This window comes from Pollicipes pollicipes, unplaced genomic scaffold (assembly GCF_011947565.3).
Source record: "Pollicipes pollicipes isolate AB1234 unplaced genomic scaffold, Ppol_2.1 Scaffold_4881;HRSCAF=5763_pilon_pilon_pilon, whole genome shotgun sequence".
Taxonomy (NCBI): domain Eukaryota; kingdom Metazoa; phylum Arthropoda; class Thecostraca; order Pollicipedomorpha; family Pollicipedidae; genus Pollicipes; species Pollicipes pollicipes.
In genome coordinates, this window is record NW_023596576.1 from 3,671,376 (window position 1) to 3,682,600 (window position 11,225).

The 11,225-nt window shown below is 46.7% G+C and overlaps 1 protein-coding gene across 1 annotated transcript in view; it reads right to left on the bottom strand.

Moving 5' to 3' along the window:
• Window positions 1-221: 221 nt before the first annotated feature.
• LOC119101670 (frequenin-1) overlaps window positions 222-11,225 on the bottom strand; it is a gene marked incomplete at its 3' end in the record, with an annotated part of 34,742 nt that continues 23,738 nt past the window's right edge. Inside the window, 3 exon segments of the mRNA XM_037225083.1 lie at window positions 222-311; window positions 6,574-6,622; window positions 10,832-10,856. Of these exon segments, the coding sequence (XP_037080978.1) occupies window positions 222-311; window positions 6,574-6,622; window positions 10,832-10,856 (164 nt within the window).

Consider the following 11,225-nt stretch of genomic DNA (forward strand, 5'->3'; position numbering starts at 1 on the left):
TGAGCGACGGAGACATGAAATAGTATTCTTGGGGGAGGCCCCATACATTTACCCGGCGCCTGTCAATTTCACTCGTTATTAAACACCATGTCTGTGGATTACGATGTAAGCTTAATCACACACCCGTAATTCCTTTGATTACTCCGTCGAATTATAGACGCCCTTTTCGTTCCCACGTAGTTTGTTCAGCGTCTGGTACATGAATTATCGCGGAGTCTCACCTTGTTTTCGTCAAATACCCGGAACACCAGGGTGGCAAACCGTGTCGGATCGCCCTGCGGGAAAAACTGCTTGTAGATGTTGATAAAGCCCTGGCGGAGAAAAAAGCAGGTTATGCATACAAATACACACTGCTTCCCAAACCTGTCTCGTCATTGGAGAAACATCATACGTACAGAAGCAAACAATTAATTGTATGATGTCGCCACGAGAGGACTACAGTTTCAAGACCGCAAGAAAACACTGCAGCGCCATGTGGGAAGTTACACATCCATGGCTCTTCGCTCTTCGGTACAAACTTTCTTCAGGTGAACCCATCTTTGTGGTTAGAATTAGTTAGGCCAGTTACAACGCCATTCGTCTTCTGCAGTGTCGTATTTATGTTGACTTCATGTTTATTTTGCTGCGGATCGTACTAAAACGCCAAATCCGAAACCGCTACCTCATTGAACGTGCGACAGCAATCTACGGACAGGACAGCACCAGAATGAGAGCAGGGCTAGGTTCACACCGGGCATTGAATCGATGCATGGGAATGGAATGGGAATGGCGCTGCTGGTGGTGCTGTATGAATCGAGGGCCGCGAGCAATCCAGTATCATGTCGGTAAGGTACGGCATGCATGCCTGATGTTCTTGTTCTTGATGCGGCCACGCTAGAGGTAAAGCAAAATTTTGCAACTGGCCGTCGCAATAACCAGCTAGATTTAGTTTCTCCATATATTGTGGGAGCGAATTTGGTAAGATTATTAAGACATGTACGCTGCGGATAAAACCGAACCCAGACAGCTATTTCGGGACGACAAGGGAACACTGTTCATGTCAGTGTTGATTCATAAGGAGTAACCGTGACCTGGACTAGCTGTTCTTAGGCATAATGCCGCTTACGGCACCGGCCTGAGTGTTCAGGTGCAAGAGATATTTACCCTGATAATAAAACATCGAATTCTGGCAACTTTATGAAAAGTGAATACTTGGTACTAAGCACGTTGATACTCAAACCAGTTAAGCACTGTGGGACAGCATAGGAACGTTGTTCGTTTTAGCGCTAACCTTTGCCAGGTGGAAGGTATTTTCACTAAGTATTGATCTCCCCTTGCCACTTGGTCCCAAACAGAGCTAGTGCCGCGAAGCAAGACCAGCGCAAAGTTTGGCATTTAAGGTATTTAGCGATGCGCATTTTGATCTTTTAAGTTCAAGCTGAACATTGTTGACCTCAGGTGGTCATCATTGCTGTCAAAAATATTTTCAAATGAAGCAAAAATGCGTTGCAACATTTACAAACAAGGAACAGCACTCCTACGAAATGCATAGGCTGAAAATAGCATTCTGATCAGGATCGGAACAAAAATAAAATAGCGCAGACCAAAGTTTAAGCAAGGTTATCGTAGGTCAGTGATTTCAGACCACCCTGAAGACGTCACTGACATCTAAATACATATACATGAAAAATGCCATGTCTTGCATGCGGTCTTCACTAGTAGTTCGTATCCAGTGGTATCCAATTCGTGTCCACTACCCCATGAGCGCCGACCTTCCGATTCGCCCCACCCGTGGTGGCGTGGCGCCGAGTTACTCTAGACGATCGCTGTTTACCCCTGACTGGCATGGCTTGCGGCGGGTGGACGGCGGCCACGCTAGAGGTCAGGTAACTTCAGAGAGCAGGACAGACCGTACCGAGCTTGGCGGTGGGTAGAGCTTTTACCTCCATAGTTTGCCGCTATTCCACGATCGGAGGCCCCGGTTATGGCTCACGCAAGCCAACACTGATTAGTGCGGGCGCTGATCCCAGAAATGCACCCAATTTAAGGGTTTCGGACTAAATCGGCGAGTGACTCAGTGAATGCATCATAACCTATGCCATCCTAGTCGATTATTCATAGGTCCTGGCGCCGCCTCTTATCACTGTCCTGGTGTCTCAGAAACGCCGCCTGTCGGGCGGGTGTCAAGCCTCCCTCGGCCGCAGAGTTAGTTCACCAGCTGCATGTGTGACGCCAGACTACGTTGTTACCGCACGTGACTGTTGCTGGGGGCGCCAGCCAAGCCTCAATGTCATAGGGCATACAGTTTTGTTGACTGTGTTGCATGTCGTGCCTCGTTTTCATTACACGACACATTGGTGACAACACCAGCGATTTGCACGGAAAGCGAACGCCACGCACTCTCATTGTGTTCCTTAGCAGGATGTCGCCTTTGCTGTGAACACCGTTTTGATGGCGCGAGGATATTTTTTCGAGTGTTCTCTAGCAATATCCTTAACGATGGTTTGATACGGTGGAACGTAATCACATCGATATTAAGGAAGAAGACAGACTTTATTTGGTCGTTATAGGTGTAAATTATTTTTGTTGAAAAAAAGTCTGGTCGAGACATACTAAGGCATGCTTATACATGTGCGGCAAATAGCTGGCCCAGCAGAAGACCAAAATCACATTCCATTTGCAGTCGACAAAGCATGTGGACTACTTACGGTCTTAAACATGGGGCTGGCTTCGGTTGTGCTATCCGTGGCTAGCTACAACTTAGGAAACAATTAATAAGTCCACCACCCGCTGGTGCAGTTCCCGTAATGCTTCTATGTACGTATACCGAGAGTCTCAAATAGCTGCCACAACAATTACCGAGAGTCTCAAACAGCTGCCACAACAAATACCGAGAGTCTCAAACAGCTGCCACAACAAATACCGAGAGTCTCAAACAGCTGCCACAGCTGAAATGAAGACATCCCAAAAATCACATAACCTCGCTTATCTTATTTTCATGAGGCTTGCCTTATGCAAATTGTTCGGGCATGACACTTTTATTCGACATGGGGCAGATGAAAAAACCCCGTCTTATATGCCCGAACTCGCCTGTGCAGTTCTGCCCTTGCCGGCGCATTTGCCCGATCTCGCCCACTAGATTTGAGCCTATAGGACACTGCATATTGCTGGCGTTCGTGAAAATCCCGCAGACGCTGATTCAAATTAAGCGAGCAATCAGAACTTCCATGCGCAGCATGCCGTTTTACACATCGGCTCCCATGGCCGAGAGGCCGAACGGTGTGCCATCACGTGTGCTGGATGGAAAGGAGGACACTTGGAGCAAGTCCTCTAGCGAACATCAAACTTGAGTATTTCACTCTTGTAGAATCATTACCGAATTGCTTATTTCTGTACCCATGATCTCAGATACAAGATATGACGGCGGCATAAACTCAGGCCCTTAAATGATTATTCGTCATGGGGCACAGGATAGCGCAGAGGGTCGTCGCCAATCCCTGTATGAATCAAACCGGAAGCTGCAAATTCATTTCTGCTTTCTGTACGACCAATCCACTTCCCACGTCTTAAAAGCGACAATTCTAAAAATCCAGTTTTAGTGTTACTGGTGCTTTCCAGCAGTTGATTGGTCGTTATTAGCCTCCAGCAGCCAGTTGTGAGCCTCGACGTCCAATCCCTAATGCCATCTGGCCATTATTTACCGGCACTTAGGCGGCGCCCCTTCCGCAGAGGGCTAGATAATCGACGGCTAATTCAGGCTGGCCCAATGACTTGAGTTGTCAGTAGACGATTCGGCGAACTATTGAGGGGTATTGATCGATGGGACTGCTCAGAGGACTGACTCCGCTACCTTTACAGCGAGCAAATATCGAGCCCGTGGTCATGCTAACGCCCCTTATTCTCGGAACAGAAATGGAAGCGGACACGGCAGTGGCTTTGTAACCTCCACCGTAAGCGGAGACTGTTGTTAGGTGGGCACAGAGACGGCACGATTCCCTTGCGGCCCAATAAAATGAATAAAAGCAATCAAATACGCAACAACCACCCGAAGTAATGCTACTCCTCAGTTGAGTCACTCGAGGCAATCTCATAGTAGATAAGTCCACCATAGTTTGAGTACGTACTGTTTTGCCACATGCTACAGCGTTTCTAGGTTTCCATGGTTTCCCCCAGTCACCGCTTAGACATTGCTGAAGCGAGGCCCAATGCCAGGACATCGGGACTCAATAGCTCAGTGGTTATGTTGCTTCTTCCCCTAACAAAACAAAACACAAGGCACATTAATGGCTTCTGGGCAAGCTGGGAAAATATTACTCCTAATCAAGTAGTTTGCGGACAGATGCCTAGAAATGCGAATGCCTAGCACGACTTTTAAACAAAGGTGGGCATTATTACTCAACCAAGCAGTTTGATTGCTCCTATTGCTCGTAACTTAGGTACTTCAGAAAGGTAGTAACGCTAGATGTTACTTTGTTTTTCTACAGAAAATGTAACGCAAACTGCTTCACACGTTTCCTAGGTCAGTCGTGTGCTAATAAAACGCCAGTTCGAAACGGTGGTGAAGAGACGGACCTTCTGCATGTGTATAATGTACAATCAAACTCTCACTCTGCCCAACAGTACTGCGCTATTACCTGTGTTCATGTCGCATATAAAACACCATTCACTGCGCTCACTCCTCACAAGTACGTTGCTAGTGCTCGTGCAATGTTTAAGGTGTTAATTACGCCGTGAAAAGATAATATCAGCAAATGCCTATAAACATGAGACTACCAGACGTTTCCTGAACACAATTTGGGACTTTTCAGGCCAAAAATGATTTATACACTTTCGAAACGTCCAATTGCCACGGTCGGTTTCCTTTGCGCATGGCATGCACAAGGCCTGATAAATCTCCTGTTGTACCTTTAGCAAAGTCAACGCAACATTTGCGTCGTCATTAGTCACGCGTCATTACGTCTAGAGATGGGACGCGCATCACATACACAAGAAACAGTATGCTTTTCTTTGTCGCTGTTAATATTCCTCTACATCTGCACCTTAAACCAAAAGTCGCAAGGTAACAAAATAACAGAAGAACTGGCCAAATTCAAAGACTGTTATTCGATCCGCCACTACGTTACTCAACACAGTGGTTCGTTACTTAACGGAGGAACGGAGTAACGTGCGGTTCCCACCGATGCTACAAGAAATGTGGCTTCTTGCTGTTAGGAACTGCATGGAGCTGTAATCAGCGGCTGTGAAACCACAACTTTAGCCAATGCAGCATTGCTGGTAAAATCGCATGCAAACATAGTGGGCCCGGTTGACGGGCCCAGTTTAGAAACAGGTGTATTTCATTACAAACATTATGTAGTTATGCTTTGCATGGAATAGTTGTTCAGACTATTTTCCTCCTCTGATCTGTCAGCATGCACAGTACGTGCACCTTTCCACTCTACATACTAGCACACAAGACGGGAACGACAGTCCAAACAACCATAGCATCCGTAATGCGAAGCCTATGTTCTTCGACAGCAGTCAGGGTGATGAGGACATCGACGGCGCCCGAACACGACCGCTTCATCACTTGTCCTTCCTTTAATACACATCAACAGCAGAGTCTAGTGTGATCACAATGGCACCGAAAACTATTTGTTCTATATATATATATATATATATATATATATATATATATATATGTATGCCCATGTATATTTCTATATGTATGTATGTGTCTATATGTACTAGTTCTGTTTGACAGAAGATGATGGCGAGTTCACGGACGCATGTAAAACATCGATTTTAAAAGCAGATACGTTTTTGATGAGTTGCTAGATGTTTTGCAGTCGCATGCCATAAATGGAAATGTTTCATCACGTTTTGCAATAATATTTGCCACTGGCAGTGATGTAACCATAATCTCCCCCAGGAGGGGAGCAATTTGTTTTTTAGTAGGGGGCTCCAGCCAAGGGGGTCTCAGCTGCCTAGAACCCTAGCTATTTTTGGGGGACCATTGAAGGCTTTGGCTGCCGTTCTGATGCTCTGAATGTTTGTTATATGTTTAAAACTCTTGCAGGAGTACTAAACTACCAAGAAGTACTACAGACTTTGGCCCTAGAAGACCCGCCACCTCCAGCTGGGGCCACACCCCCAAAAGCTCGCCCTTCGCAACGCGATTGGACCATGACAATATGTTAATAGATCGGGACGAAGAGCAGACGTCATGCATTGGACCTGGACATATGTGAGTTAGATAGTGTCGGGACGAGAGCAGACGTCATGCAATTGGACCATGACAATTGTGGGTGGATCGGGACGAGGGCAGACGTGTTGCGATTCGGGCAGTGCACAACACCTACACCCACCCGCGTTCGAATTAAAAGGGAAATATGGTGTCCACGTCCGGGGTATGTGACATCAATGATTCGCCCAACAAGATAGCCACAATTGCAAAAATGGATATACAAGAACAGTGGTGAATATTACAGCAACCCAAGCACTCGAGTTTGTGACAATAGCAAAGGCATTACCGCGTCTCCACCAACTGGAAAGGCACTGCACTGCCCTGGTCGTATGATTCAGGTCAAATAACCGCCAGGCTTCATTTCTCACCTGTTCAGTGAGCAGACCATCCGGACAGTCCTTCAGGAAACCCTTGTGCCTGAAAGATTAAAGTGCATCAGCTTGAGCGTGAGTCATCTTGCTGTCCTCCTTCCCCCCCCCCCCACACACACACAAAACAACGTGTGTTCTTTGCGGGATATGTGGATCAGTTCTTTTTCAGCTATTGCACATTGAGCTGCTTTGTAACGGTTTATTATATAGGTGAGATTTCTTGAACCATGTGAAAACATGCATTGCTGAATAAGTCTCAACATGCTATCATTTGGCTGTTACATTATAATCTCAACTAGGGAACGAATACGCGCTGTTACACGCATTAGTAGTTTCACGCCTGTGCTCTTTGCGCGTTGTTTCCATTGTCTCGGTTGAAGACCTGACGCCAGCGGGACATTCAGTAATTGATAGGCCAGTAAGAGAATGATCGGTTGGTAAGTGAACAGCTTTATTCATGGCTATGAGCTTACGCATTCACTGCTGCGCACATAGTGTCACCGCCCATGCCACTCGTTAAATAGCCTTTCTTTTTGTTGTTATCTCTTTGCGCAAAACCGCCAATCTACAGGAGCGTGGAACGTTTGTAGCTGAAGACTTTGACAAGGCGGTTTGCCGTGAAGCAATAACAACAAGCTGACGTCATCATGGTCCTCGGATCCATTTCCCGCGAGGCCGCACAACGCCAAGAGAGACGGGTCGCTAAAGCACGCAATCTAAATGGTCACTGCCGACTGGTGTGGTGCCGTCTCACTGGAGCCCTCACCATTTATCTAGCGGGCTGCCTGGACCAGCACCAAATTGCCAAAATGCGGCACTGTGGCGGTGCTGGCTGGACACGCGCCAGCGGACTGAGCTGCGGAGCGACAGCGCGCCGCCAGGGCGCCGTCGGATTGAGCGGGTCCGCGCGGAGCAGAAACTGGCCACATCGGTCAACTGGACAGAGATAGGGGCTGTGGCCTACTAAAAATAACTTCATGTATATCCGTTTCATTAAGGCTGCATCACGTAGATATAACCTGCTGAATAGTTTGTGAAATTGCACAGAAATTTATGGGTTTGAAAAGACAATACAGCAGCGCAAGATGGAGAAGAAAGGTAATATTTTTTTATATGCAAAAGCAATTGCCACTCGATTAATGTTGATACATACTTCTATGCAGATAATACATTTCGGTCATCGCATGACAGGTGAAGAGAAGGCCCTTAAGCCCGGGTCAAACTTCGGTCTCATCTCGATTGCGTCTCATACGAAATAATCTTCCGACTGTGGCTGTTTCATAGCCTGGCACGCAAATAAGGTAGCCTAGAGTTACTAATAATTTAACCATAGTCCTCCCTTCTGGTGTTGCGTGCGCTTCTCCGCGAAAATTGGCGGCAGGTTGTTGAAACATTCTGCCTTTTCCTAAGCGTCATTTGCATGTTGTGTCTGCATTGAAGCCACATGGCATTGTGGGAGAGGTCCCAGGGTCCGGTCTTCCTCAAAGGAGATTTGGTGATCGTGCTCAGATACCGATTGTCCGGGATCATCCTCATGTTTATTGGCGGTGCATGGTACTTTCGTTGAATGCACCAGTGGCAACAACAACAACTTGTTTATTACAACATGGCACAAGTAGCATGGCAGAAATGGCTCCTGGGCTCGAAAGGGTGCAGTTGGAAAACGGTGTAAAGTGCATCATATGTCGTCCATGAAGTCCTGTAAAGAATAGTTATGGATACCTAGATGCAAAGCTCTGCACTTTCACCAAAATATGGACAAATAGTTGATGCACGCAGTGACCAAGACGTGTTTAAACTTTGCGAAATAGGGTGCGAATGGGCATAGGCTCAAACCTACACCAGCACTACGATGCTATGAATAGGCAATGCATGAAGTTATAAACACGGAAGAACGGCGATGGGACAATTGTTTGAATCATCGCCCCGTCTCATGTGCTAGCATGCACGCCACATTTCGGCCAGCGGACCATATGGCCGCCGTTAGGTGCAACTTGGTGTAACCTGGTTGGGTTGTGTTTGGCGTGCGCTTAACAGTAAATATTTTCACCCGGAAAGGGAGGGAGGAGTCTGCCCCAATGGTCCGAAATAGGGTGCCCAGGGATAGGGTCGCCGGGGATTGGATTATAAGGGATGGTGTCACCAGGGAGAGGGTCAAAGGGATAGTGTCATTAAGAATAGGGTCACCGGGAGAGGATCACAAGGAAAAGTGTTACCAGGATTAGGATCATCGGAGAGAGGGTCACAGGGGATATTATCACCAGGAATAGGGTCACTGGGGAGAGGGTCACAAGGCATAGTGTCACCAGGATTAGGATCACCAGAGTGAGGGTCACAAGGGATAGTATCACTAGGAATACGGTCACTGGGGAGAGGGTCACCAGGCATAGTGTCACCAGAATAGGGTCGCCGGGGAGAGGGTCACAAGGGATAGTGCCACCAGAATAGGGTCGCCGGGGAGAGGGTCACAAGGGATAGTGCCACCAGGAATAGGGTCACCGGGGAGAGGGTCGCAAGTGATAGTGTCACCAGGAATAGGGTCACCGGGGAGAGGGTCACAAGGGATAGTGCCACCAGGAATAGGGTCACCGGGGAGAGGGTCGCAAGTGAAAGTGTCACCAGGAATAGGATCACCGGGGAGAGGGTCGCAAGTGATAGTGTCACCAAGAAAAAGGTCACCGCGAATAAGGTCGCGGAGGAGCCCAACCGGTGGAGGGCAAAGCACTTTGCGGGGAATTTTGGCAACTTCGCGGATAACTTCCCGCTTATGCTGAGTTATCACAACCCCTGAATTTGTCATGCAAAGAAACATTGCTTTTTTAAAAGCAAGCAATTTTATGCATCCAGCAAGGTTGCCTTGCAATTCGTGACCAGCAACATCGCTGTTGCTGACCATGATTCAGTATTCTACGTTCTATGCGACGCTAGTGATACCCTTGACATGCAGACAGGCACCTTCATAGACGGCCAATAGTCTCGTCTCAGAGTCCTTCCCATACACTGCACAGCAGTACGGGGGCCGACAACAGGTTGGTATAACCGGCAAGCGAGCTTTAACTTTTGAAAGAAACGACCAAAACAAAACTGAGTTGCTTGCATCATTTGCCTTTGTTCGGGACTTGTTACTTTCCCAGCGCTGAAAAATTTCGTAACTTGTTTCTGTCCCTGGGGGAATGATCTCGGAAGTGTCTCGTTCATAAAACAGGAGCGAACGACCGGCATTTAATCACGGAAATCTCCATTGCATATCTGTGTGGGATCCCATAATGAATTTGACGGATCATCTCGGAAGTGTCTAGATAGCATTCATCGTAGTCTTTTGAACCAGCTCACGTATTCGGAATCCAAACATGTCCACAATGAATACGTTAGCGAGAAAAATAGTGCAGATAAGTTATCGTAAAGGCGAGGCCCCAGCTCCTCACAAGAGCGAATCACAAATGCTGCTGTAAGTGACTGAACTATGTTTGCTGCATTAGGACACATCTTTGGACGCGACATATGTGCCGAAGGTCTTCATAATATTTTATTTTTGCAAAGTTGAAGAGTTTCATTTGCTATAGAGACATAAACCCCCTTATAAATACACAAAAGTCATAAACATCTGGTGAGCATGTGCATCAATTTCACCAAGCCCATCAGACGAAGCCATGCCAGGACCGTTTGCTACTTTATGAATCCGTTCCTGTCATCATATTTTTTCAGTTATTGTCGACTTGGGCGTTTGATGGCATTGGCTGAAGGATATACATTTTTGTCGTAACGTGCGCAATTTATTTCACATTAACTACCGGCTCTCGAAAATGAGTGGGAACGAATAGTGTTCTAGTGCAAATAGTGTTCTTAAAAACCCCGACGGCTTCTCAGATAACAGAATTCAAGCTAGAGTGGAGACCTGACAATAGTGACGTTTAGCATTGGTGTGCAAACTAAGCTAACATTGTCAAATGACTGCTAGAATTAACAAGATGAAGGTTGGATGTGTTGACGACCAGTTATCGCTCTATTTGATAGCGATTATTTTGAGGGTGACTTTTTAGGATAAATGGTTTGGGCCACTTGAAGTCTGTTGATAGAAAACGTTAAAAGACGATTTAAACCACCAGGATCGCTTCATCTCTTTATGGGCGGCCTATTTGCAGCCCTGGTAGAGCAAGCGTAGCCAGTAGTGTCATGTACCAAACAGTAGCAGATTACAGACAGCGCCAGTCCCTGCTTACCTTTAGGAACTTCCAGTTAAGTTTCAGGTACTTACCACTGTCTTATCTCTTTCTCCGAAACTGTAACACAGCGGAGAAGCGCACGTTAGCACTGCATCGCAAGGCCGTTTAGACACTATCAATCAAAGGGCTAATAAAACCATATTTTCACACATTGCAAAATTACTTTGCGATAACAAATTGTCGTACCATTTCAAACAAATAGTCTATAGGTTTTCTTCAAAAGTCTAACTTGTCTTTTTTGCATCATTCTCTCTCTCTCTCTCTCTCTCTCCTCCTCTCTCTCTCTCTCTCTCTCTCTCTCTCTCTCTCTCTCTCTCTCTTCTCTCTCTCTCTCTCTCTCTCTCTCTCTCTCTCTCTCTCTCTCTCTTCTCTCTCTCTCTCCTCTCTTCTCTTTCTATCTCACTCTCTCTTTCTCTCCCTCCCTCT